Source organism: Nasonia vitripennis, chromosome 5 (genome assembly GCF_009193385.2).
Source record: "Nasonia vitripennis strain AsymCx chromosome 5, Nvit_psr_1.1, whole genome shotgun sequence".
Taxonomy (NCBI): Eukaryota; Metazoa; Arthropoda; class Insecta; order Hymenoptera; family Pteromalidae; genus Nasonia; species Nasonia vitripennis.
In genome coordinates this window covers 391,406-418,231 of record NC_045761.1, presented here as the reverse complement: position 1 = coordinate 418,231, position 26,826 = coordinate 391,406, and the positions used below count along the sequence as shown (strand labels likewise).

The following is a 26,826-nucleotide window of genomic DNA, read 5'->3' as shown; positions in this document are numbered from 1 at the left end:
TCTTTCGCGCTCCTTCCTATGCGGATTGACGTGCTGTAGTTCGGGAGAGAAAGAGAGGGAACTTTGTAAAGATCTTTGTTCGTCGAGGAAGTGGACTAAAGTTGTGTGCGTTATAGCTGCTCTCTGCAGCTCTCGTTCCCTCCCTCTCTCTCTCTCTCTCTCTCTCCTGCATTCGCGCTCCTCGCCGGAAGTCCGCGACGCGCGGCAGAAAATATAATATAATGCCCCACGGGTGCGCCCTTCGCAACTATATATACATATATTCTTCTCTCTTTCTCGCTTCACTGCACGACAACGAATCCGACGAGAGGCTTCGCGGCTCCTCTCCATGCTTCGTATTTCGCCTGGCTGTTCGTTAATCAAGTGCATTCTCCTTGCTGTTTTCGATGTATGCCTTCGGTTTGCGGTAATTATAGGAGATGTCGCTTCTCGGAAGAATTCGATCTATGCGAATACTATATAACACGGCTGGGATTCATTTGAATTTGAATTTTTCCTGCGCTCGACGTAACGCCGGCGCATTCTAGCGGCGGGGGGTAGAACTCGTGACGGCAGAATAGATCCGTCGGTATTTCGTTTTCATTTACTTTCAAACTTCAAAATCCTGAGATATCGGAATGCTCGCTTCAATTTAGATTAAACGTGATTCTATTGAGCCGCGAGCAAAGTGCGATTCCTCGAAAACGTCATAAGAGACTATCTGGCATTAAGATAAAGACAACCTGTTGTTTACAAATTTATCTTTTACCCAACGTGCAATTTCAATGAACACGCCTTTCCGAGAAGCAGATAAAACTCTGTGAATAATATTAATAATAATGACGTTTTCAAGACTGCTTGACGTAAATATTTTTGCGTTAAGGCTCGGGAAGTTGTAAATAACTCGATAGTAATAGCATTCAGGTAATTTTTTTAGCGCGACTAACTTATGAATAAACATTCTTTTTTTATAGGTCTCCTCATGACTCGTCTTAAAACTTATGTTCAAACAAAGTAACAATTACAACCTTCCCGTGCCGCATTAGGCGCTCGATCTTGTACTAACTTACCGACTGCTTGATCAGCTGATCGGTGTCAAAACATACTACATGTATACTCGCGCCCCCCGCAATGGAACGCGTCTTGTGCAGGCGAAGAGGAAAAACGGGGGTATGCGTGCCGCCACGGCGCCGTCGCCTTAAGCAAGACGACGCGGAGAAAATATAGGTTACGAGAAGAAAAAGACCTTTCACTTTTGCCGGCACGAGAATGAGCACTCCCCGTTACACGACTGCCACGAGGAGCTCCATCGCGACTGCTCCGGTTAGAAAGTGCTCCAGTCTGTTCCTTTCGAGTACCGACTTCCGCGGTGAGCTGATCGCGGAGTGAATCCTTATCGTTGCTTGTGCTATCTGGCCTTTCGATGAACGTGACTACCGACTATGTGATATTTTCAATAGATTTACCTGGAATTCCCAGATGATAAACGGAAGCGGGTACGTTCTCACATCATCTTTACGATTTTCCAGATATATTTTCATTCAAATGTGCGTGCGTGCGTGTGTGAATCTAATTTTAAAATTTGTTCATTGACAGAACGCGGCACAGCTGCCTTTGAGATTTCACTCTGGGGTATTATTTTTTGTGAGAATTTTCGCCAAGATCCTATCACCATGACAGCTAAAACTTCAAGTCCTGTGAGGACTAAGGAGGGTGACAGAACGGATGATTCTAAAACTATTAGGGTTGTATTTATATCCTTATTACTGGACTTGCTGGCTTTTACTATGATACTACCTCTGTTTCCTGCCTTGCTTGATCATTATCAAAGTATTGATAATGGAAAAGGTTTATATTCCATTGTTCTGAACAAAATTCATAAATTAAGCAGTCTGCTAAATGCACCAGATAATGTTAATACGGTATTATTTGGAGGTAATTATTTCTTTATATCTTTATAAATATATAATAGGTAGGTTAATTCAATTTCTCTTACTTTGTTTTAGGTTTCTTGGGATCCTTGTACTCCTTTCTACAGTTTCTTGGATCACCCATCATAGGAGCCTTATCCGATGTCTATGGAAGAAAACCTCTCATGATCCTATGCTTGACTGGAATAGCTTTATCTTATTTGCTATGGGCTCTATCCAGTAATTTTGGTCTCTTCATATTAGCCAGAGTTCTTGGTGGCATCAGCAAAGGTAATGTCAACTTATCCATGGCAATCATAAGTGATGTTACTTCTCCAGCTTCCAGAGGCCGAGCAATGGTAACTAGAAAAATATTTCAGGTCAAAACTTAGACTCGGGAGTTTTTAACTTTAAATTTATGAAACCACACAACACTTTTTTCAGGCATTGGTAGGCATTGCATTTTCAGTTGGATTCGTATTGGGGCCAATGATTGGTGCAATGTTTGCAAAAATGTCAACTGGTAGTAGAGAAGGACAGTGGTATGCACTTCCAGCAATGTTTGCATTTTTTTTATCAATGTGCGATTTATTTTATGTTGCAATCCACATGAAAGAAAGTTTACCAATACACCGGAGAGCAAAATCACTTGTACATGGAATTTCTGGAGCTTTGACTTATATAAATCCTTCGGATTTATTTCAGTTTAACGGTGTAACTGGTTTAACACCCTCAGGTATAAATTTTATGGATACAATATGAACTTTATAATGTAAATGAAATTGCTCATTTTATCTATTACATTGATTTGCAGAACTTCAGCGATTAAGAAGTTTAGGAAGAACTTACTTTTTATATTTATTTATTTACAGTGGACTTGAGTTCACTCTAACTTTTCTCACCCATTATTCATTTGGTTTTTCGAGAATGCAGCAAGGTTGGATGTTCTTAGGTATTGGTACAACCATGGCCATCCTACAAGGTAGTTGGATCAGAAGAATACCTGAACATAAAACAAAAGCAATTACAGAACTGGTATTTATTGCTGGGACATTATTTTAATTTTCAAGTTAATTCCATTGATTATCAGTCTTACAATGAATTACATTTTTAGGGATTATGGCTTGTTATTCCATCTTTTGTCTGCATAGGGATTGCCCAAGATTTATGGATGCTTTACTTTGGAATCTTTTTGTTTGCAGTTTGTACGTTTGAATTATTTGATTAAAAAAATCACTTTGTATATTGTTAATCTCAAAAATGTGTTTTTTAACGCAGCTACAGCAATGGTGGTGACATGTATTATGACACTAGTTACTCGTGTTGGACCAGAAAATCAGAAAGGCATCATAACAGGAATATTTAGATCACTGGGGGCATTAGCCCGAGCTTCCGGACCTATAATTGCTTCAATAGGTAAGTCTGTAATACAGTATAGATTTGCATTTGACAATGTGAGTTTATAGTTTTAGTCAGAGTAACTTTTATTTTATCACGGTTTGCTTTTAATTAATAATATTTTATTTAGCTTTTTGGAGTCTTGGCAGTTCAACATCATACTTAATTGGGGCAGTAGCTTTAGTTGTTCCGCCATTAATCTTAAGGAATATTGCATAAAATCTACGCTTATGAATATAGTGCCTTACTGTGCCTCACGCGAACGTAAATTTGTATGCGTACGTTTCTTAAAGAAGTTGTACTATTTACAACTCAAGTATTTTAGAACTGATGTTTTACACGAGATATTTTATAAATTTTATAATAGTTATATTTAGATTTAGTTTTTGATACATATGTTAGCATGGGCAAACCTGTTTTATAGAAATATATTTGAGGACCACAAAGCTTTTATAACGAACAAATGAATGACGTCTGCAATATTATGTAGTATTGATTAAGCTTAGAGAACAATTTTTAAATATGATTTAAAAATTTAGCAAGTATTAACAAAGAGTAACAAAAGTTTAATACATTATATAGAGCGCATGACTGTTGTTCAGCTCTTTCAAAGACAGTGATATTTAAAGTTGTTATATTTATAATATTTGTAAAGGAATAAAAACAAAAATGTTGATGAGAATTCAGATATTCGAAAATTTTAATTTATATTCTATGCCTTATAATATAATGAAATCTCAAGATTGAATTCAAGTCCCAACATCTGCTAGCTTGTAAAAGACATTGGTAGCTCCCCACGGTTCGAATTTATAAATAGTTGCACAAATCAACGAATTCGAGCGTATAAATAAACGTTAGAATAGTACTATAATTATACCTAGGCGTTGAGAGGAAAGTAATCGGCTCTACAATCTACATGTCGATATGTAAAATAAAAGTTCGAGAAGAATCTGCCGGGCGGAAAACAGGAATTTTCAGTCTCCACGCGAGCGCTAAAGTTAGCGAATCGCATTACATAATCATAAGCAACAGTTAGGGGGAACAAAAAATAATCAATAACCATCTAAAGTTAAACTCGGCTAAAAGTTTGGCCGGCTATATGCGTATAAGCTTGAATCATACAGCGAGGATCAATAAAAAATAATTTCGGGGAACTCCGCGGACTTGTGCACTTGTGCAACTGCATTATGCATAAGTTTTACACAAACAACCGGACGATCGGTAAATCCTGATATTATAATAAATAAACAGGAGAATAAAGCGAAAGAGAGCTTTCGCGAAATACATAGGTAATTTGATACGGCGCCACCAGGCAGGCAACAAATCAAACGCGCGGTATTGTACCTATAGGTAATAGGTATAATAATATCCGCGAATGCGTAGACGAGTGTTCTCGGCGTTGTTCCCGTCGCTCTCTGCACGATTCAAACAACTTGTCGCGACGATCCTAATTTGCGAAAAGGTCCCTCCGCCGCCGCCGCCGCCACAAAAAGCGGCGAGCGCGAGAAAGGAGTCTCGCATACGCGGGCAAAAAGACGAAGCCTCGTAGGTGCGCTTGTGTGTACACAGTACGCGTCCTATAGCCGTCGCGAGAGAGTCCGCGTTCTCGTGTGTTTTATTCAAATAAACAGAAAACAGAAGGCGCGGAGAATCTCAGCGGCAGCGGCTTCTGCAGTATGCCATATACCTCCTTCTCCGCCAGCGTCTGTTATATTATAGCTATAAGCTATATACCTATATAGCGGCCTGCGCATCGTGTGTCTCCGCGTCGCTGCGGGTATATCCTATACCTATAGCGTGCGTGCGCGGACGAGCGAGCGAGTCCGTTGTATATAGAAGCCCGGGGTGCGCGGGGGGTAATTGCCCGTTCCTTGAAAACCATCTTGCCTCTCGCTTCTTTGCCCGGCTCGCCAGGCCTCCTCTCGCTCCCGCTGTGGCGGCCTTCCGTCCTTGTCGGCGCAGTTCCCCGGACGCGCGCCCGGCACTGCTTTTCGCGCGCATGCGTCCCCTCCGAGCGCTGCAAGCCCGATCTGCAACGTCGCTGACTCGCTGCCAATGCGAAAGCGCTTGGCATTTGGTAATGCCGTCTCGTTGGGGCTGTACTCCCGCGGTGAAAAGAAATTAATGAAATTAGAGGCAAAACTGCGTTTAACTAGTGTTTCTCTTTTGGTAATTGCAGTTTCCATGGAAAACGGGCAGCACCCCGGGGATTTCGGAGAATCGGTAAAACGTTGGGCTCGCGACATTTCTGCCGGTGCGTTTCAGAGCAAAAATCGTTTAACAAGTCGACTATCCGTCGGGTTTGCCGATATCATTCGTAAAACAAGAAGCGGACTCGGCGATTATCTCGAGAAAGACTGCGATGGCATGTATAAGCCGTACTCACCTGAGCCCGCTCGCTCACCCCTCGATGCCAGCATTGTCATTTGTCAGCCCCTTCTTCGGTAAACGTCAACGACAGGCCGCTCGTTTACACCTATACACACCACTGACCACACACGGGCGCAACGCAACAATAGGTATACAAATACAGTCGACCCTCCCCGGCTCCGCAGGCTGCAAGTGCGAGCGCAAAACGCAACAAGCTCGCTTCCACCTGCAGACTGCAGTTGTGGTGCGACTGTACTCGCTTGATAGGCGTCGATTCTCCTCGACTGGACCAATACCAACAATCGGAGCATGCGAACTGCGAGGCGGCGGTGGCGGCGCACACGGCAATTGTGAAAATGGCTTGACACTCCACGTCACGTGACCCGCCCCCACCGTCCGACTCGGCGCCCCTGCCGCCGTTTACGGCCGTGAAATTCTCGGAATCGGCTCTCTTCCCGCCGCGCGCGCGGCTGGCTCGCTACTCCGCCGCCGCCTGGCAGGCAGGCAGCCCCCAGTCAGTCGAGTCGACGTTTGCGGGATCGACATCCTCGCATGCGGACGCACACGCCGGTCCGCCGTCGTCGTCCCTCTCCTCCCCCTCTCTCGCTCTCTCTTTCTCCGTCTACTCTTTTCCTTCTGTTAGCAGGCAGTGCGGTCTTTATTCGCGCGAGACAGGAAGCGGCGGCAGCAGCGCAGCAGTTGGGCTGCGGTGGATCCGTCCTGCAGGCTGTGGAACAGTGTATGTGCGTGCCTGATCGCGCTCGATAGCAGCGATCGATTCCGGGTATCGGAGAGCACGAGGCCTCGAGCCTCGACGGTGCTAAGCGGAGAGGTGAGTGCTTGTCTCTTTTGTGTGCGTCGTGTCGCCTCAGCAGTGAGCAGTCAGCTTCTTATCTCCTCCTTCGCTCGTTGCCTCCTATTATCGTCGTATTGTTAGGTATTATCGAGACAGACTGATGTCGTTTTGCTCGCGTGCGCTCTCTCTCTCTCTCTCTCTCTCTCTCTCTCTTTTCCGTATTCGTCTGTTCTTTTCTCGCTCGCTCTTATCGGCAGGTGCTGCTGCAACGTCACACCTACGCCTAATAATGTGCGTGCACGCGCGCTCGCTTGTTTTTGTCCCTCGATTTTTGACTGGAAATAGACGTGCTGCTGCGGAGCAATGGAGAAGCGGAGGCGCAGTTGGTATGCGAGTAGCCGTGGTTGGCGCAGTCTGCGCTGTGTATAAGCGTACATACTATACAGACAGTCGGTGTCGTGTCGCTCGGCGCGCGTTTATTCATATTCATACGTATATAGCCAGCCCGGAGACCGGGCAAGAGAGAGTGAGTGCGAGAGTGCAACACAGAAGCCACAGCGCGCGCGCGCGCTCGGCTCGAGAGATCGGCAAGCGACGAGTGCCCCCGTCCCGTCCTCCGAACGTTGTATAATACCCTCCGTCGTCCTGCACCTATATATCTCGGCGTGGGCATTTCTAATGGCAAAAGCACGCGCAATCGGCTGCTAATACTCGACATTGACAATGAGTCCAAAGGGCTCGCAGTGCAGGTACGTAATAGCCGACTGCGCGAGCTCCCTTCGTCTCGCTTATCCGATCGCTAATTACGCGTGTACACCTACACCGCATACACACAGCACGCGCGAATGCACAGTTGACACAAGTATATAGCGTGTATATAGCAGCGACTCACTCATACAACGCTCCCTGTCTCCCTCTTGACGTTATCGCAGCCGCGCGCGGCGCAACGTCATTCTCCGACAACTCTATATTACTATATACACATATATATGCATGTACGTGAGATCCTCTGGGTTTTTACGATCGCGTTTCTCTCTCGCTCTCTCTCTCTCTCGCTCGCTCGCTCGCTCGGTCCGCCTACTCTCCCGGACTCCCGCTCTCCGGGCTTTTTCTTCGTAATGCCATTGGCATTTCTCGCTCCCCCACCACCTCGCTCGCTCTCGCGAGCGCGATGCGCTCTTGCAGTTTTTCGCGCGTTTCGGGAAAATCCTTACTGATTGTTTCTCGCTTCCGCGAAGGCTGCCCGGCTAATCGGTCGCCTTTTCGAAGCGCACGCAAGCTTATGCGCGTGCATACATACAGTGCAGGATACGCAAAAGATCAAGTTTTTGCGCGCGTCCCCGGATCGCCAGCGTTTTATCCCGATTTTCACCCGGTTCTCGGAAGCGCCTCGATTTCGGAGTTGCGCGTCATCTTTGTTTTTTCTCTTCTCGCTCGGCGGTGTGGCCGCACGCGGACACTTGCGGGCGCGCTAAATTTGCATTCGAAGCACGTTTAAATTGAGATTTCTTTCGCAGCGGCTGACGCTGCGAGAGTGAGTTTGCGAGAGCCCAGCAATGGAAGAATAATATTATACACCCATTAGTTACGGGAGACTTCTTTACGAGGCAAACATTGTGGCGCGCAGTATCGCATAGTCTCGTTCGTTCCTTATCCATTCGCTAAAATTGCTAATATTCCGGATCGCGAAACCAGATTTTTAAATATTTCTTTCGATCGTGCTATCGTCTACTAAGGTATTGATGTGTCGTTTTCTTTTTCCAGCCCGTGTAAGCCAAATTATCGAGCATGGCTCTGTGGGCCAAAGCTCAGCAACTGCCTCAGGAGGCGTTGCAAAAGGTGCGTTCGGTATACGGAGAGCATTTCCCAATTGAAGTGCGTCATTTCTTATCGTCATGGATTGAAGAAAAAATGTGGTACGTATCCAAGAGATAAATGCAATAGGCTGTACATTAAAGCATACCTTTACGTGTTGTTTTTCCTTTTTTTCACACAGGACTGACATTGAACCGGACAATCCACAGTATGAACAATACATCGCCAATCTTGTTGAATCTCTAATACAAGAGTTAGAAACCAAAGCAGCTTCTCTAAGCAACACTGAAGATCTCTTCTTAACGAGAATAAAACTAATGGAGGCAGCCAAAAGTTTTCGAGTACGTTGAGGGATGCTTAATTTGATCTTTGAAATCGAAATTCAAACTATTTATGCGCATTTGTTCTTTCAATTCAAATATTAACAATCCATTCCCTTTTACAGCAAAGGTACAGCCCACACCCCATATCACTATTCAAAATAATCAGACATTGCTTGGTGACAGAAATGAACCTGGTGTCTCAAGTTGAAAGTCTTGGTGGCAACATTATGAACATGGCTGGAAGTAGAGTAGGTCTGGTGGGTGATTCAGTGGCAGAGATTGCACAACAATTAGACACACTGAGGCGTAGAACTCAAGAAACAGGGGAAGATCTGCGTAAAATGGAGCAAGAACAGGAGTCATTTGCCATTGCATATCATGAATGCACAAAGTTAAATGCTCACTTACAGAATATTGCTACACAGCCACAGACACAACAAACTATAGAAATCGAAAAGAAAATTCGCAGGCAGAAGGAACAGTCGGAACAGCATTTGAATCATAAAGTTACTACTCTGCTTCAACTGCGTTTGAACCTTGCTGACAAATTGAAAGATACTATCAGTAAACTCAGTCTTCTACAATCAAAAGTGTTGGATGACGAACTTATCAGGTAAAAGACTGAATTGATGCTTGTTAAAATTAGAATAAAAAATCTTGAAAATTGTTCCTACAATTTATTTTTTTTCTTCTTTGGTCAATAGATGGAAGAGAGATCAACAGTTAGCTGGAAACGGTGCCATGTTTGCTAGTAATTTGGATGCCATTCAAGAATGGTGCGAAAGTCTTGCTGAGTTGATTTGGCTGAATCGACAGCAGGTGAAGGAAGCCGATCGGCTCAAAGCAAAGTTAAATCTTGAGCCACCAGGAGTACAAGATATTCTCCCGCAACTTAATTCAAACATTACACAATTGCTCAGTTCCTTGGTGACGAGTACTTTTATCATTGAAAAGCAGCCGCCCCAGGTCATGAAGACCAACACCCGCTTTACAAGCACAGTGCGACTTTTGGTAGGTGGCAAGCTGAACGTTCACATGACACCACCCCAGGTCAAAGTTAGTATAATCAGCGAGGCCCAGGCAAATTCCCTGCTCAAGAGCGACAAGATGGGCAACAAGGGTGAGGCTAGCGGTGAAATCTTGAACAACACTGGTACAATGGAGTATCACCAGGCGACAAGGCAGCTGTCTGTCAGTTTTCGAAATATGCAATTGAAGAAAATCAAGAGGGCTGAGAAAAAAGGCACCGAATCTGTTATGGATGAAAAATTCTCCCTTTTATTCCAATCGCAATTCAGCGTCGGCGGAGGAGAACTTGTCTTCCAGGTAAAACTTTTTGTTTCTTAATTTTCTTTTTTATGACTTTATAGCTTATTGAGCAGATTGCATTAGCTTCATCATTATTTGCTTATCTCTGCAGACTAGGCAACAAATCAATTATTCAATGGTTGCACTTTTAAAAAATCAGACGCAGCACTTAAAAAATGCATAGGTTTAGCATTACATATAACACATGTCTAACAAGCAAACAATATTACAGGTCTGGACACTTAGCTTACCAGTGGTGGTAATCGTTCACGGCAATCAAGAACCACATGCTTGGGCTACTGTAACTTGGGACAACGCTTTCGCTGAGCCAGGCCGTGTGCCGTTTGCTGTGCCGGACAAGGTGCCTTGGTGCCAGGTCGCCGAGGCGCTGAACGTGAAATTCCGTTCGGCTACTGGTCGAGCTCTTACAGAAGATAACCTGCGCTTCCTTGGGGAGAAAGCTTTCCGCGGAGGTACCCCTGGTTGCCAAGATTTTACAAACTTATTGCTCAGCTGGGCACAGTTCTGTAAAGAACCACTACCCGAGAGAAACTTTACCTTCTGGGAATGGTTTTATGCCGTTATGAAGCTAACACGCGAGCATTTGCGTGGACCCTGGAATGACGGATATATTTTAGGATTTGTAAGAAAGAAGCAAGCTGAGGAGATGCTAGCCACCTGTGCTTCTGGCACCTTTCTTATGAGATTTTCCGACTCGGAACTGGGCGGAGTCACCATTGCTTGGGTCGGAGGTATGATTGAATTAAAAATTCGTATGCGAAATAAACTAGAATTAAATTGTTTCAACCGATTAATATAAATCTGAGATATATTTTCTCTGTTTTGTTTTATAGATCAAACAGAAGTTTTTATGCTGCAGCCATTCACTAGTAAAGATTTTGCGATACGAAGCTTAGCGGATAGAGTTTCCGACTTGCAGCACTTGCTATATCTGTACCCAGACTTATCTAAGGATCAGGCATTTTCTAAATACTACACACCGTTCCAAGGTTTGTATTCTTAAGATAAGAATTTTTTATCTAAAGCTTCTGGAATATAAAGTGTCTCTTAACATATGACATTGTTTTATTTCCTAGAACAACAACCTCTGAACAACGGTTACGTAAAACCATTGCTCGTAACTCACGTACCAGGTTGGAGCGCACCATCGGTGGGTGGTCAGACGCCATCGCATTCTTCAATCGTTGGAGTTGGTGGTAGTCAAGGTGGACCCGGTGGAAGCTACCCCTCGACACCGTCTAATATGTTTCAAGCCCACAGTCCAGATCCATCCGTGACGAGAGATACGCCATCTGTTGCTTCTAGGTCAGTGCCGTGGATGTAGCAAAAGAATTCTTAAAATGTCCTCTAAAATGAACGAACTGCCTTTGATTCTCACGGTATATGAAGATGCGCTAAAGTTTCTTCCCTAATTATCATTGACTTTCATTCTTTCGAATTCTAAAAGACAAAAAATAATAGCTTTTCGAAAAAAACTGCGATACTAGTTGGTTACATTTTCTAAATTATATTATAACGCTACCGTAGCGAAAAAATACGGTTACTCAGCCAAAATTAATATTTATTGATTGTTGTTCATACGCGTTGAATTTTGTAATCTAGTGGATTAGATTTTTATATTGCGGAGAATTTTATGGTCTGCAAAATACAGACTTTGAGTATAGTTGATTGATTCTAACTGAAAACAGTGATTTATATTAGTATAAATTGATGATGGTATGTTATTGGGTGATTTTGTCAATTAATGTTATTGAAAATAGACAATAATTTTCAAAATAAGAGCATACTAGGCAAAAAAAAATTGTTTGCAAGATGTCAGCTCTTGTAATAAGTTTGTATACAGTAACAAACTTACCGCAAAAACTTGGCGCAGCTTCATAAGCTACAAACACTTATCCAAATACTGTATCAGTATTCTCATTTTTGATGGTTTTTTTTCTAAGTTCTTTTCGCGACTATCGAAGCGATAATTTTTTAAATCGCCAATTTTGTATGCTTTTTATAAGGTAGTTTACACTTCTTTCTACTAAGATAATAATATCGATAGTGTTATAGTTCATATCTTGGCTAATGCAATATTATTTAACAAAAGATGTATTGGATTACATAGTATCATAATACACGTGGAAAATTGTTAATATTGATTCTCATAGCTTTGTCTTTTCCAGTTTATAATTAGTGGAAAATATGGTACTTCGTGAACTGTGATTATACTATTAAAAATGATTTTCGATCCAATGCTCTTTACAAAGGAATTTTACTTAAATATTATACAATAATGAATTGAATACATAAAACTAAACTGAATATGATAAAGTTTTTCTTTATTAAGACCATAAACTAAAGAAAAAACTAATTTATTGCGGTAAACTAACTGATTCATGGAAACATTTTATTATTGAGATTCATATTGCAATCCCCACTAACTGATCGGCTTATCCACGCTTTGAAGCATATTCGTATACGATTAAGTACTACAATCTCATAACTAATACATTAATATTAAATGAATGTATACATACATATTTAATAATTAATTATTGATGTGCAAACTAGAATATCAATCAATTTATCAATAATTAATGATTATGAACTCACTCGTTTTGTGCAAGTTTATCATTCATAAGCATGTTTATAAAAAGAAAAAATCATAAATGAACTATAAATGTATACAAACATATGGATCACTATTAGTGAACCACGCATAAGGCAAAGGCTTGGAGCAAGCCGGTACAACCACATTAGTAAACAAATGGATAAATTATGACAGTGGACACACTGTACATAAATCAAAAGAAAACGCAACTCCAATCACTACTCGTTATTTAAATGTTCACTGGCATTCGAGTAGAGATGACAATTTAATTCAAGTGCAAAGCGTATCACGTTCAAAGAGCATGATACAGGTTTCACTTTTTTGAAGTCAGTATTTATATGTAAAAATTCAAAAAAATTATCATTATTTTTTTAATAGCAAATTTCCTTGCTTCTCAAAAAAAAATCACTACCATACATTGAAGACATCATTCAAAAAGATTCAATTTATTAAAAAAAAAAAAATGTATAATAATTAAATTCTAATTGATGATATGACATTTCTTATTTTATGTATTAAAGTATTTTAAAAAACGCACGATAATAGCTCAAGTGACTGACGCAGTGACCGATCATTCTTAGCTCGCCATATCGTAGTTTTATTGTGGTTGCTTGCACACATACCTTCATCGTGTTGTACCGGCTATCCGGCTAATTATCGGTCACAAAACAAAAATGATAGTTTGTTTATTTAATTTTTCTTTTACTTCATTTACGCTCTGCTTTACAAAAATAAATACGTAGAGTCTTGAACTTGAGCGTTTACTTGAGAATTGCCAGTGATTGGGGTTGTGCTTTTTCTGATTTTACAACAGCTACGCTCCGGGTCTCGGCCAGTCAGTAAGGACGAATGCTGACATGGACTACGTCGAGTTGATGAATCACAGCGACCTTTCATCCATCGACGAAAATCTCAACCTGGACCAGCTCAGTACCTTCGGACCTTTCAACGAATTTATGCAGTCGTACAATGCCAAACCGCAATAGGTATGTCTGTTGCCGCCTGCGCGAGTATCCGAACAAAGAAAAGGAATCATAGTTGTGCTTGTTCGATTTCTTTGCGGCAAAAAGCTACGTTACATTTTATTCGCCTGTGACTTGAAAATTTGATTGAGAAGCTTGACTCTTGTTTTTGTTGTAGTATCCGTTACTATCGTCGAGGCGGTTGATGTGCCTGATGAATTGCATTTAAATGGTTCGAATTTCACGGTGTGTTACGTGAATGACAAATTTCAGACTCTATATGTATACGCTGCTTAGTATGTATGTTTGTTTTAATAGTCTAAGTGATCGTGTTGAGGATTATAAGTTTTAAGAAAACTTATACTATAATCGATTGGTCAAACGTAATTCTCAATGGAATTTTCTAGTTAAGTTAAAAAAAATCTCGAGCTTGACGTTATTATTTATTACCTGAGTGTGTTGACTAACGTGCAATATTAACTGAGGTATGCTTGAAAACGATATCTTCTTTAGTTTTTATAACAATTGCGTTTTATAGACGGAAGGAAACATTTTGTTTGAATTTATAGCTGATTGAAAAGATGTTTTCTTTTTTAAACTGCTAAATGTGATTCATTTTTTATAAGTCGACACAACTGTCACGAAACTACAATTGTTTTCTTTCCCACCTACTAGCGATGTTACTTATTGCACGATAATTTGATATAGAAACTTTTATACGAATATACTTATATTTTTCGTAAGAATGACACATGAACACACATGGGTAATGTTTATGACAAGAGGTCAACAGACACTGTCTGCAATTACATACGTGTTCTGCGATATTGAGCTTTAATGTTTTATGTCTATTGATCATGCCTTAATATGTTGGATATTGATTGTACCAAGCTCAAGAAATTGGTATACATTATGATTCACGTCATATGTTAAAAAAGACATAAAACAACGAAAACTAATTTTATTGCTTCCAACATGATTTTGATTGTCACGTAAGTTATTGATTGCAAAACCAACTGTATGTAAGGAAAATGAAACGAAAGGACTAGCATTATGATTTCACAAGGACTTTGTACAATTGAAAATTTCTGTGAAATTCGACGACAAATTACATCGTTCAGTGATCGTGCAATTTTATTGAAAGGACTTTGATGTGCCTTATGAATGTTGGTGGGATAATTTTCTCAGTACCCAATAGGTAGCGAATGATAAATGACAATGTTACGAAAGTCGTGTTAGTTGTGCATTTAAGACGAAAAAAAAAAATGACGAAAAAGAATTTAACGTATTTGAATGTGTACAGTATAACAAAGCTCAAGTTGTTAACTTTATGTACAGGTCAAGAGGCTCTATGACGAGTTGAAAACAAGTACATACATAACGCGAGGCGGCCTACGATGTATCACGTAAAAAAAGCGTATTACTTTATACATATTTTTCGAGAAACTTTTTAGTTGTATAAGCACAACTAATTTTTACACTACTAGTTTTTTTAATTCTGTAGATGTAAGAAAGCTAAGGTAAGTGATGTTTCTCTTCTAGATATCTCTTTCTGCGCTTTACTCTTTTAATCATATATTAAACAAAAAATCTATGAAATCGTTGTATGGATGTACAAGGATAAGATAAGCCATTATGTGAAATTTTGTTCTATAAGTATATGCATATATAGAAATAATATATCGCGCACGTTCGTGTTTGTTTAGGTTTAGCGCTGCTACGTTGTACGAAACAGAAAAGTTATATTAAAAATATAATAAAAGAAAGAAGCTTAGTTACACAAAGCCTGTCTTTGAAATATTATCTATCGATTTTTTTTTTATCAGAGATTAAAGTTTATTTTATTATGAGACAAAAAATTTTATAATTTGTACCACTGTATGACTAGCTTATTATAGAAAACTCTATTCTGTCCGATGAATTATTTGCTCTATGTATACGAATATGTACTGTATGATTCATTCACAGATGTACATCTGACTAATAAACCATGAGTAGAGAACATTCATTCCATCTCGTATTCTTCACTATCCTCATCGTCGAACACCTAAAACTTCAAATTTCCAGTTCCAAAGTCAACCCTGCGACTAACAATTTCGAAGCGATAATGCGGCGGAAAAAATGCGTATACGTTATCTCCTGAATTTGCGACTTGTTTTCGAACCCGAGGTATTTTTACTCGTTAAAGAAGACGCCTTATCATCTGCTACGATGAGTTATCGACGTCACTGATCTCCGCGAGCGATATAATTATTTATAAGACGGACAAGGACAATCGGCGGATGTAGACGGCGGACGTTCTTCGACAAAGTGTCCGGGAGGTGGGAAGCTCGTGTGGTAGACGGTGTTGCCCGGCATTTTGTCCCTCGGAGGCTGATACTTGCCCTTTTGAGCCCAAGGAAGCTGCTCCTTAGGACCAATCGACCACTCACGGTAGGACAACTTGTTTACCGTTTCCGCATCAATCTTCTCTTCGGGTCTGTATCAGCAGCAGTCGTTAAAAATCAAATGTAATCTTGGTTTGTTTTCTACTATTATTTTCTATTTTCAATTTCGAAACAGTGCTCATAACGCACTTGCAATATTTCAAGCTCGGTTTGTAATTCGGCACATGAGTTACAGGTCCAGGATTGCCGTATGACAGAGCCGTGGTAGTTGCGGCTTCCAACGGTTGCTCGGCCGTGCGAATGTGTCCACAAGGCACCACAACATCCGGTCGTCTCACGAATTTCGGAGTGAACTCCAGTTGATTGGTAGTTGCGTTTTGCATCGATCCCGCGTCACACAAGATCTTTCTTTGGCGGGGTACGATCGGTTTTCTCATCTCGCCCTTCACCGGCTGAAAACTCATCTGTAAGGAGTGCGGTGCTGATAAGTTTTCGCTGCAGCGACCAAATCGCACACGCTTCTCATCAATCAACCTTGCTCGTGGTGTCGCACGACATTTTTTTATCAGACAGCGAGAGGTTCTCGCAGGGCTTTATCGGAGTAACTGGCTCTCTCTGACAGGGCAGAAAACTCTCGCGATAAACCGTGTTCTCGAGGAACTGAGCTCCACAAGAAAACAAATCCGAGTCCTTGGGAAGTATCGGGGTTTCCTTCCTCCCCTTGCTCTCCAGATAGCTTTTTCCGTACGTCGTTTCATCGTGCATCGGGGCTTCCGGACGTCTACATTCAAAGTACTCATTATTCATTGAAAAATCATCGACTTTTGCATTGTACGGCTGTGCGGGGGTGTACCTGTAAATCGGTTTTTGGGCCCACGGATAGTTTTCCTTTTTGCCCACTTGATAAGGTAAGTAGCTCAATTTTTGCGTGGTTTCATTCGCCGTGGGTTCATTTGGTCGGCAGTACTTCATTTGAGGTTTGAAACTCGTTACTGGCTGGATTTGCCCCGGATTCATGTAGGACAACAAGGTGGTTGTCGCTGTTTCTAATTTACCTTTACTGGCTCTAATGTTTCCGCAAGGTAGGATTAAATTTGGTTTCGCCACGACTTTGGGCGAGTAGTCCTGTCGTATGGTCGTCACATCTTCCATGCGTCCTTTTTGCGGGCATAATCTTTGGAATAAAACAAGAAGGAGGAATGAAGGTAAGTCATTACTTTAACTATTTGCAAAAAGATCGTCTAATTCGTAAAACTGAAACCTCTGATGGGGAAAAATGGGCGCAGCCTTGCGTATGCCCCACACTGGCTTGAAGCTCAACTTGGTAGTTGTATCATCGGAAAACTTATCATTCGGTAAATTAATGCAAGGTGTCGGCTTAAACGGTTGCGGTCGGGCTTCGCGTGATTGATTTTCGTTGTAATACGAAGAATGGTAAGTCGTCCCTGAATCGATCGGATTTTTCGGAGGACAGTAAACCGTCCGAGGGGCGAAGGGCTTGACTCTTGGCGGTTGAACATATTTCTTCGTGCACTGCGTAAGCATTTTCGTTGTGTAGTAAAAAATAAATGATTTTTATTGAATTATTATGCATCAAAAATAATAAGTACTTCGGTGTGTTGAAAACCGTTTTTTTGGTTAGTCGGGTCCAAATGATGAATTTTTTCATGCGATACTTCCACGACTTCCATCTTTTTCTTCAACTACAAAAGACTTAATATGTTGACGACGATTTCGTTAGATGTTAATAAAAGAAAAATGAAAAGCGAAAGATAAAATATCAACACATAATATTATTGGATGTGATATAAAAAAATGCACGAATGAAAACATATGTATATATCAAAACATTTGATCAGTGATGGTTGTGCTTCAATGACAGATTAAACAACTATACATGATTATTGTGACAAACCAATGTATTATATATATATATATTTCTTTAACATAATTTAACATTTTTCTATGATCAATTAGTAAAAGAAGCCAAATCAAACGGTTTAACGATATTTACAGACTAAACACACGATAGCATCGCAATTTATAGGCAAAACTCTTTACAAAAAAATGACCGTCTGAAATTGACGGACTTTACTAAAATTATGAAATAGATCCAAGTCCATTCTTGATTTTAGTAAATTTACAAGTTTCATACTTTACAAGTTTTCACATTCCTGTTCCTTGCACTTTACAAGGCACCCGAAATCAATGTCAAAACACATGGAATGCACATAAGAAATAGATTTTCAAGTAAATCACCAATTGGCACATAGTCTATAAAACTCTCTTCGTTGCTTTATAAATACAGACTTAAATTATATACATCATTTCTAGCATTCACATAACGAATCAGCGCATTGTTTGAAGTTACCAAGACATCTTATAATTATTTTTTTATAATAAGCGTAGTAAGAAGACTGATTTAACATAAACATATTTTGCGTTTATACTGTATTTATAAATGAATATCTCATAGCTCAACTAAATGTCATTTTTCGCAAAAATAATTTTCCTAATACAATAGTATAATACAAGTAAAATCTGATAGTTTTGCTACATCAACGGATTATGGATTTTGGATACTATGTGAGATAAAGTCTTTTGTATTAAATTAAAGTGAAAATACATTTATAAAAGATAGCATTTCCGTCACTCTATGACACTAATTCGGGCACTTGAGAGAAAGGGACGGGTGGGGGAGGGAGTAGAGAGAGAGAGAAAAGTTAAACAAAATGGATAGTATCTGACTGATCAACACCAGGAAAAGAATGGACTCTTATTTTGGAAGCGCTGAGTAAAAGTGTCCGAGAATGAAAACAGCCTTGGTGCTCCATTTCCTTTGGCCCTGCAAAAAAAGTAAATATAGACATTATTATTCGTATTAACTATTTCAACCTGTTGATGGCACAGTATACTTTGCAAATTGGAGCTATAATAATCTGTTTGAAAATTCAAATTTGATAAATGATCTTGTAAAAAAACATTAAAAAGAACTTTAAAAGTTTATTATGCATATAATATGCTGCACCCTTAACATTTTCATATTAAATATTGAACTTAATTACTTTTCAACAATAACAGCCGGCATTTGAACTAATTGTACAGGACTTTTCGAATCTTTCAATGCTTGTTGAAGATTTAATATTTGGCCTCGCATCACACTCATCTGTTTATCGTAATGGTGTCGATCAAATCCTTTATCTTGCTGTTAATTAAAAAAAATAATGTATCAATCAATCTACATCCAATTCAAAAAAATTCACAGCGTCCTACACTTACTTTAAATAACAGGTATAAATCATCACACAAGTCTTGTACAAAATTGTGGTCAGAAAGTTGTGGTAAGACGAGTTCTCGCGTCGTTTCGCTAAAGGGCAGTTTGGCTTGGCTCAACCAAGCCCAGTGATAAGGATATGCACGCCACGAATCTGGGTGCTTGAACGGGAATGCTAATCCGTTATCGATTGCCGCAATTTTGACTTCTCCTTCTGTCCCGTTCTTCGGCGACCCGGGGCTATATTTTATTAACCAGTTGTCGTTACCTGTAATGCACACGAAATTACATTACCCTTTATTATTTTAAATATGTGGTTAAGTAAAGTGAAAATGAACCTCTGTCTGTATTTCTAATAATGTAGTCCAAAACTACTAGACGCTCGAACTGAAGTTGAAATTGTTTTGCTAAATGAGGAGGCGGTGGTTCGCTCTCCCACCGTCTGAGCCAGTAGTCTGCATCTTTGTATCCATCTACAAAGAGTTGGAAGGAACCGATTTTCGGGGGCAATCCTATTCTATTAAAATGTGAAGCTACTGCTGGAAATTGATCCAATATCGCCTGTTTCATGCGAGCCTTTTCTCTGTCGATCCTAACATAATTGAAAGTTTTACTGACGAGTTTAACGACTCTAGTATTTGGTACAACTCCTAAACCAAGTTTTCGATCAACTAAACTGGCTCCTGCTTCACTCAAGTAGCCTTGATTTGGAATCAAACAACTTCTACCAAAGCAACATGGACAACATAGTTTATGCATCCATTTTGTCCACTTGGGATTTAGTCTTCCATAAGGTTCTTCATCTTTAGGTTTGAAAACACCTATGATTTTCTGTAAAATAAAAATATTTGATTACCTGCCTTTGTACAAGAACTTGTATTCTTTGTCTTACCCCTGCAGGATTTTTAACAAAATAACTGCCACTAGATCCTTGGTATATTCGTTGAGGAAATATCCCATTATCTATTGCACATTCAGCCTGCCAAACTAGCTCGGAAAATTGTGGATCATCTAAAATTTATAAAAATAACAGTTGTAATATTAAGTATAATTTTTCCTTTTGATCGCTTCCATTTATGAAATATACTAAAATTTGTATTTCAACTTATGTTGCTTAAGGTAAACATAAATTTATAGATAACCTTTTTTTTTACTACTTGTGATAAGCTCTTATCAACCCATACCAGAACAAAATCTATATTTGGGTCAGTTGTTTACATAAAATTTCAAACCCTTTATCTCATTAGTATAATATAACTTAATACAACATAAATTAAAAAACTATGCACATAAGAAATAAATTCTATATTGTACTAATAAACTAAATAAACTGAGTAAATTAAACATAAACAAGAGTACAAAAGAATCATACCAGGAAAACGATTGTAAGTTACATCCAGTTCTAATCGACCCAGGAGAGGCTGGCTCTCCCGGTCAGTACCAGGAGAATCAATGGCTGTTGGTTGATCAACACTCAAGCTAGGAGCAAATTCAACCTCTGGTAATAAGTGTAGTGGTTGCCCGTTGGCCAAAATAACGTTACTGTTTGGAGTCACTGATAAGTCAACTAGAGCGTCCGTTTCAACAAGCGTTGCAGGATTAGTACTGTTGTGACTATTATACTCTCTGTAAGGCACGTGCAGTTGACGCTGTTCCGAGTCGCTCATCACAGCCAAGATACTTTATAAGTTTGGTTATGATTCCAAACTATCATATAATTTCGAAAGTCCGAGACACTGTGATTTTTTAACGTGCCATCAAATACAAGCGCAGGGTTGCATCTCTTGCATCTGAAAAATATCAGAATTTTAGATTATGAGATGAGATTATGATCTTAGTAAATAATACGAAATAAAAGAAGTAACAAAGAGTATTTAACTTCTAAACGCAAATACTACACAATAATATTAAAATACATATGTCAGCAGCCTTTGTGACATTCTTGAGATAGTCTTTTGTCGTGCATAAGTAAACAAAAAAGCTTGGCAGCTTGTACATGTAACTAATTGATAGCAGCACTGCAAGGATCAAATGGTTAAAACCTGTTCCTTAGCATATAATTGATCTAAAAAAATAACTAGAAGAAGTACGAGTCTTTTTTGTTCAAGTTTACCATTGCTAAACAATCTTTTGCGATGCTTCTAGAAAGGTTAGCAAAAACAGAAATAGCCACTCATTGCTCGAAGAGCAAAGATGCTGACACAAAAATTATCCGACTAACAACTGGATATTGTAATTCAATATCCAGTGCTTACTCATACGCATTGGTTACCCAACAACTTGGCTTTGAATTATCACAAATGCATTCCCATGCACAGCGACATAAGAACTGCATGGGGATTCATAGGTATACATCTAAAGGCCGCGACTCGAACACCTGTTTCCTCCGCACAATCTCTCCAAGCGTAGAAGAGAGAAAGACAAGCGCGAATGAATGACCAGACGATGCAGAATCGATCAACAAGGAGTTACGCAAAATTTGCTCTCGCTTCTCCGTTCGTCCCGCACGGCTATAGAAAAAGTGAGTATAGAGTATACGCACGCAATGTCGACGATAGAGCGCGAGTGCATACGCACTCTTGCAGGCAGCAGACCGTACTGTAGCACGTATAAACAGCCAAATATACGGAATTGAAATACGTACATCAGCTACTCACTCTCTATCTCCTCTTGGTCATTTTCTCTGGGTTTCACCTGTCAGTAGATAGGTAGTGGCTGGCTACTGCTGTTGGTCGTGACGCACGCGAAGCGAAGAGACACACTTATTGTTGTCGCGGCGGCGGCGTTGCTGCTGCAGCGCGGGAGGGAGCACGAGCAGCATGTGCTGGCTACTCAGTAAGTTTCGGCAAGAAATCAGTACGATCCCTCCTCGATTATATCTATATCCGTCATCTCAGGAGTATCGGATGTGGGCATCGACGCGACGACATTAGTTCGATGCTGCTGAGCTACTGATAGAGCTTGGATATATTTATCTTGTGAGATTAGCTGCTGAGAAAGATCTGCACAGCACCGCGTAATTCGCGAGGACTATCGCGTGGTTGCGTTTAATATATATATATATGTAGCTATGATTCATGCGACAACGCATTCGCGAGCCATCATCTTCGCAGAGCACTATATAGAGCAGTAGAGCAGACTGCAGTAGGTATCATCATCAGCTGATCACTGGAGCTCTCGCAGCCATTTTATCAAATATATAGGTATATACTATATAGAAAAGGAGTGTCAACGAGATACGGCAAGAAAGCGCACTGAAAACTGTTTTCGGCGGCGCTACTGTGATCCGTAAAAGTTTCTATGACGCCATTCACGCGCATGCGTGAGCCGTGAACCTATACATACATATATATATATATAGATATATCGTATAGCTGCTTTAACCTAGCTAAAACAAAATGTTCTTACGACAGTTGTGCTTCTGCAATGTTTTGTTAAAGTAGCTAACTACAACTCTCTAATGGATAATTTTTTCATTTTTATATCCTTCGGCCTCTTTTAGCTTAGAAATGGAAGAAAGTAACGATTTGTACAGACTGGAAGGAACAGATAATTCTGAAGCAGGTGGCTTGATTATTGCTAAAAAGAAGCCTTCGGATCATACCTTTAAAAAGCCACAAACATCAGTATTTGGACTCGACAAGCTAGCGGAGCAAAAGCGTAGAGAAAATTCTCAAGAACCTGGCAGATCCAAAAATTCTTCTGATTCCCATAATACCAGAAGGTATAGAACGTATGCAGAGGAAACTCCAACCTATACTGGAGGAGTTGATAGAACTGCCAAGGAAAAACTAGAAGCTAGATTAAAGCGTCAAAGGCTAGACAAAAATGCCAAGTATCGAGATAGAGAGAGGAGAAGTGACAGAAATGGAGACCGAGATAGAGACAGATACAGAGATAGGGATAGGGATAGAAATAGGCATGGGGACAGTGCCAGAGGAGACAGAAGCAGTCACAGAGACTGGACTCCAAGATTCAGAGATGAGCCACAAACTCCAAAGTATAGGATAAAGGTATTAGACGGTTTTGATACAACTAAAGCCATAGCATTAGCAATTATTAATTATGGATTCTTTTTACAGGACACAACCTCCAGAACAAATTGGGAGGATGATGATGACGACGACGAGCCAAGAAGAAGATCAACTTGGGATCACCCCACTCCAAATTTATATAGAGAAAGAGATGCAAGGGACAGTATAAGAAGTGAATTCACACCTTCTTATAAGTACAATGCTTGGGTAAAAGATCGTAAAAATAGTGGTGCAACTCCTCTGGTTGATGACGAAGAAAGGGAATTGTGGGAAAAAGAGCAGAGAAGGTAGATATCATTTTCTCGTCATATAAATCTTAAAAATATTTTTTTACTGACAGTTTGTGCAATTTACAGACTTGATCGTGAATGGTATGGTCTTGGCGATGACGAATCCAAACACTTTGATGATGTCTCAGAGGAGTATACACAGAAAAAAGAACAGGAAATGGAGGCTAAAAAACAGAAAAGATTATCTGCGCAGCAGCGACAAATCAATAAAGACAATGAATTGTGGGAGCGTAACAGAATGCTGACTTCTGGTGTTGTTAGTTCACTGGATCATGATGATGATATTGATGACGAGGGAGAAGCGAGAGTTCATCTGTTAATACACAACGTTGTTCCGCCATTTTTGGATGGTAAATTATGCTTGAAAATAATAAAAACAAAAATGTTTTCGCAATCATGTTTGATAACTTATTATTATTTCACTAGGTCGCATCGTTTTTACAAAGCAACCAGAACCTGTGATACCAGTAAGAGATCCAACATCTCCGATGGCTTTAGTCGCTAGAAAAGGCTCAGTCTTAGTACGCGCTTATAGGGAACAAAAAGAACGCAGACGCGCGCAAAAGAAGCACTGGGAATTAGCTGGAACAAATCTTGGAAATATCATGGGTGTGCAGGATGCTCGCAAACATGATAAAGAAGCTCCAGGTCAAGAGACTGACTACAAAGCTGGGCAAAAATATGCCAGTCACATCAATGACGAGGTAGTTGTAGAAGGAAAACACAAAAAAATTCAAGAACAGAGAAGGCGCCTTCCGGTTTTTGCTGTGAGACAGGAACTTCTTAACGTTATTCGGGAAAATAGCGTTGTGATTATTGTCGGTGAAACCGGCAGTGGTACGATTTATTAAAATATATTATCTAACATTTTCAACCAGTGTTGAAAATATTTTATTTTTATCTTTTGTGTTTCAAACAGGCAAAACCACGCAATTGACGCAGTACTTACACGAAGATGGGTACAGTACGAACGGAATGATCGGTTGTACACAGCCGAGGAGAGTAGCAGCCATGTCCGTCGCTAAAAGAGTATCGGACGAAATGGATTCAAATCTGGGTGATAAAGTCGGCTACGCTATTCGATTCGAAGATTGTACTTCTAAAGAGGTCAGTTAGAGAAACGACTAAATAAATCTTTTTTTTTTTTTTTTATAAATAATCACCTATCAATGTTTATTTTAGACAATAATCAAATACATGACTGATGGTATCTTGTTGAGAGAAAGTTTACGTGAAGGAGACCTTGATCGCTACAGCGTTGTCATTATGGACGAAGCTCACGAGCGTTCTTTATCTACAGACGTCCTATTCGGGCTACTAAGAGACGTAATATTCAATCTCGTAAAAGCTTAATAAACCTGAAGGCTTCATGGCTTGTAATCTAACGCATTCTTTGTGATTGTTCGCAGGTGGTTGCCCGACGACACGATTTAAAGCTGATCGTTACCTCAGCTACTATGGATTCGAGTAAATTCGCCTCGTTCTTCGGCAACGCGGCGACGTTCCAGATCCCTGGTCGCACCTTCCCAGTTGAAATAATCTTCAGCAAGAACCACGTTGAGGACTACGTTGAGGCGGCGGTCAAACAAGTAATGAATATCCACTTGCAACACCGGCACGGCGACATTTTAGTTTTCATGCCTGGTCAAGAAGATATCGAAGTAACCTGCGAGGTGCTCAAAGAGCGGCTTGGTGAAATCGAAGGCGCCGCTCCTCTGTCGATTCTTCCGATTTATTCGCAGCTTCCCTCCGATCTTCAAGCTAAGATCTTCCAGCAAGCAAAGGAAGGATTGCGAAAATGTGTTGTCGCTACAAATATTGCTGAGACTTCGTTGACTGTCGATGGCATTGTGTTCGTCGTTGATTCAGGCTTCTGTAAGCTAAAGGTCTATAATCCAAGAATAGGTATGGACGCTCTGCAGATCTATCCAGTGTCTCAAGCGAACTCAAATCAGCGATCAGGTCGTGCAGGTCGAACAGGACCTGGACAGTGCTTCCGCTTGTACACTGAACGCCAGTACCTTGATGAACTCTTAATCACGGGCGTACCTGAGATACAGCGTACGAATTTAGCTAATACGGTTCTCCTACTAAAATCCTTGGGCGTTCAAGACCTGCTGGCCTTTCACTTTATGGATCCGCCACCGCAGGACAACATTTTGAATTCTTTGTATCAACTATGGATACTCGGTGCACTTGACAATACCGGGAGGCTGACCGGCCTCGGTCGACAAATGGCGGAATTCCCATTGGACCCGCCACAATGCCAGATGCTCATCATAGCTTCGAAGCTGGGGTGTACTGCTGAAATTCTGATCATTGTTTCCATGCTGTCTGTACCGTCGATATTTTACAGACCCAAAGGTCGCGAGGAAGACTCAGATTCGGCTAGAGAAAAATTCCAGGTACCCGAATCTGACCATTTGACCTTTCTTAATGTCTACAACCAATGGAAAACGAATGGATACTCAAGCTCCTGGTGTAACGACCATTTTATCCATGCGAAAGCCATGCGAAAAGTAGGTGAACTTAAATTTGTAAATGCACATATTCGTATTTTGATTTCATGCTTAACAAATTGACGAAAAAATTGTAGGTGAGGGAAGTTCGGCAGCAACTCGAGGAAATTTTAAAGCAACAAAAAATGGAGGTCATTAGTTGTGGCACCGAGTGGGATATTGTACGCAAGTGCATTTGCTCGGCGTATTTCCACCAGGCTGCCAGGCTTAAGGGTATCGGCGAGTATGTCAATTGTCGTACGGGTATGCCTTGTCACTTGCATCCGACCTCAGCGCTGTTCGGTATGGGTTTTACTCCGGATTACGTGGTGTATCACGAACTAGTGATGACGGCAAAGGAGTACATGCAGTGCGTAACTGCGGTAGACGGACACTGGCTGGCCGAGCTTGGTCCGATGTTTTTTTCTGTCAAAGAAACTGGCAAGAGCGGACGCGCCAAAAAGCAAGCTCTACAGCATCTTAATGAGATGGAAGGTCAAATGAAGGCTGCGGAGGCTGAGATGAAGGCTCGGGCACAGGAGCAGCTCGAGCGCGAGCAGGCATCCGTCCGAAAGTAAGTAGTTTGCTTCCTTGTTTGTGTATCTCGGTAAAAAATTGTGCCACGCGATATTTTAAGGTATAAATTTTCTCTTTACAGGCAAGAGATATTGACTCCTGGAATGAAAGAGCCTGGCACTCCAGCATCGTACAGAAAAACTCCTAAACGTTTGGGATTGTAAATACTTATTCTAAATAAAAATCATGAACTCGAAAATATTTTACATACAAAACTATGTTTAATAAAATTGACTTTATTTATATACAAATCATATATTTTTTCTTTTTCCAAGCGTTTTTGCCTTAT

The 26,826-nt window shown here is 40.5% G+C and overlaps 4 protein-coding genes across 15 annotated transcripts; 2 read left to right on the top strand and 2 right to left on the bottom strand.

Annotated features, from left to right (window-relative positions):
• Window positions 1-1,076: 1,076 nt before the first annotated feature.
• On the top strand, window positions 1,077-15,486 carry LOC100121885 (signal transducer and activator of transcription 5B). 5 transcript variants are annotated; one of them, XR_004227961.2, is made up of 10 exons: window positions 1,108-1,475; window positions 1,576-1,914; window positions 1,986-2,248; window positions 2,334-2,625; window positions 2,704-2,924; window positions 3,004-3,094; window positions 3,168-3,305; window positions 8,218-8,369; window positions 8,450-8,609; window positions 8,714-9,053. XR_004227961.2 is itself a non-coding variant. In XM_031932179.1 (9 exons), the coding sequence occupies exons 2-9, from the start codon at window positions 8,242-8,244 to the stop codon at window positions 13,500-13,502; spliced, it is 2,478 nt and encodes an 825-aa protein (XP_031788039.1). In that variant the 5' UTR covers window positions 3,212-3,305; window positions 8,218-8,241; the 3' UTR covers window positions 13,503-15,486. The 5 variants fall into 5 exon arrangements, 4 of the variants coding, with proteins under 4 accessions (XP_001605510.1, XP_031788039.1, XP_001605495.2 ...); XM_031932179.1 differs by lacking the exons at window positions 1,108-1,475; window positions 1,576-1,914; window positions 1,986-2,248; ... (1 more) ...; window positions 2,704-2,924; window positions 3,004-3,094 and adding exons at window positions 9,296-9,917; window positions 10,132-10,651; window positions 10,754-10,909; window positions 10,997-11,225; window positions 13,331-15,486 and having other exon boundaries at window positions 3,212-3,305; window positions 8,714-9,204; XM_001605445.6 differs by lacking the exons at window positions 1,108-1,475; window positions 1,576-1,914; window positions 1,986-2,248; ... (2 more) ...; window positions 3,004-3,094; window positions 3,168-3,305 and adding exons at window positions 6,102-6,489; window positions 9,296-9,917; window positions 10,132-10,651; ... (1 more) ...; window positions 10,997-11,225; window positions 13,331-15,486 and having other exon boundaries at window positions 8,714-9,204.
• LOC100216322 (uncharacterized) lies at window positions 15,290-17,702 on the bottom strand. The gene is made up of 6 exons (NM_001141960.1): window positions 17,476-17,702; window positions 17,127-17,398; window positions 16,719-17,039; window positions 16,400-16,646; window positions 16,055-16,329; window positions 15,290-15,957 (listed from the first exon to the last, which is right to left on the bottom strand). Exons 1-6 carry the CDS (start codon window positions 17,554-17,556, stop codon window positions 15,729-15,731), a joined length of 1,425 nt encoding a protein of 474 aa, NP_001135432.1. The 5' UTR covers window positions 17,557-17,702; the 3' UTR covers window positions 15,290-15,728.
• A 64-nt stretch (window positions 17,703-17,766) lies between these two features.
• LOC103315328 (phosphatidylinositol 4-kinase type 2-alpha) lies at window positions 17,767-22,390 on the bottom strand. 7 transcript variants are annotated; one of them, XM_031932204.2, is made up of 7 exons: window positions 21,784-22,390; window positions 20,512-20,929; window positions 20,032-20,150; window positions 19,478-19,970; window positions 19,145-19,407; window positions 18,931-19,070; window positions 17,767-18,710 (listed from the first exon to the last, which is right to left on the bottom strand). In XM_031932204.2, the coding sequence occupies exons 2-7, from the start codon at window positions 20,804-20,806 to the stop codon at window positions 18,617-18,619; spliced, it is 1,404 nt and encodes a 467-aa protein (XP_031788064.1). In that variant the 5' UTR covers window positions 20,807-20,929; window positions 21,784-22,390; the 3' UTR covers window positions 17,767-18,616. The 7 variants fall into 7 exon arrangements, with proteins under 7 accessions (XP_031788064.1, XP_031788063.1, XP_031788065.1 ...); XM_031932203.2 differs by having other exon boundaries at window positions 21,797-22,171; XM_031932205.2 differs by having other exon boundaries at window positions 21,682-21,856.
• LOC100121841 (pre-mRNA-splicing factor ATP-dependent RNA helicase PRP16) lies at window positions 21,844-26,753 on the top strand. Of its 2 annotated transcripts, none has more exons than XM_001605400.6 (10): window positions 21,844-21,974; window positions 22,642-23,152; window positions 23,222-23,460; window positions 23,530-23,813; window positions 23,890-24,300; window positions 24,383-24,570; window positions 24,646-24,789; window positions 24,873-25,982; window positions 26,060-26,535; window positions 26,620-26,753. In XM_001605400.6, the coding sequence occupies exons 2-10, from the start codon at window positions 22,649-22,651 to the stop codon at window positions 26,699-26,701; spliced, it is 3,438 nt and encodes a 1,145-aa protein (XP_001605450.1). In that variant the 5' UTR covers window positions 21,844-21,974; window positions 22,642-22,648; the 3' UTR covers window positions 26,702-26,753. The 2 variants fall into 2 exon arrangements, with proteins under 2 accessions (XP_001605450.1, XP_016842360.1); XM_016986871.3 differs by lacking the exon at window positions 21,844-21,974 and adding an exon at window positions 22,226-22,342 and having other exon boundaries at window positions 26,620-26,752.
• The last annotated feature ends 73 nt before the right edge of the window (window positions 26,754-26,826 follow it).

Excerpts from the sequence above, each read along its gene's own strand:
- LOC103315328 (XM_031932204.2), bottom strand. The coding sequence starts at position 20,806 with ATGAGCGACTCGGAACAGCGTCAACTGCACGTGCCTTACAGAGAGTAT. Across the intron at positions 20,151-20,511 it reads AACTTACAATCGTTTTCCTG|ATGATCCACAATTTTCCGAG; the intron begins GTATGATTCTTT and ends TATAAATTTTAG. Across the intron at positions 19,971-20,031 it reads TTGTTAAAAATCCTGCAGGG|AAAATCATAGGTGTTTTCAA; the intron begins GTAAGACAAAGA and ends TTTATTTTACAG.
- LOC100121885 (XM_031932179.1), top strand. The coding sequence starts at position 8,242 with ATGGCTCTGTGGGCCAAAGCTCAGCAACTGCCTCAGGAGGCGTTGCAA. Across the intron at positions 8,610-8,713 it reads AGGCAGCCAAAAGTTTTCGA|CAAAGGTACAGCCCACACCC; the intron begins GTACGTTGAGGG and ends TCCCTTTTACAG. Across the intron at positions 9,918-10,131 it reads GAGGAGAACTTGTCTTCCAG|GTCTGGACACTTAGCTTACC; the intron begins GTAAAACTTTTT and ends ACAATATTACAG.
- LOC100121841 (XM_001605400.6), top strand. The coding sequence starts at position 22,649 with ATGGAAGAAAGTAACGATTTGTACAGACTGGAAGGAACAGATAATTCT. Across the intron at positions 23,461-23,529 it reads TGGGAAAAAGAGCAGAGAAG|ACTTGATCGTGAATGGTATG; the intron begins GTAGATATCATT and ends TGCAATTTACAG. Across the intron at positions 23,814-23,889 it reads TGTTCCGCCATTTTTGGATG|GTCGCATCGTTTTTACAAAG; the intron begins GTAAATTATGCT and ends TTATTTCACTAG.
- LOC100216322 (NM_001141960.1), bottom strand. The coding sequence starts at position 17,556 with ATGGAAGTCGTGGAAGTATCGCATGAAAAAATTCATCATTTGGACCCG. Across the intron at positions 17,399-17,475 it reads ACGGTTTTCAACACACCGAA|TGCACGAAGAAATATGTTCA; the intron begins GTACTTATTATT and ends ATGCTTACGCAG. Across the intron at positions 16,647-16,718 it reads GCCCAAAAACCGATTTACAG|ACGTCCGGAAGCCCCGATGC; the intron begins GTACACCCCCGC and ends CTTTGAATGTAG.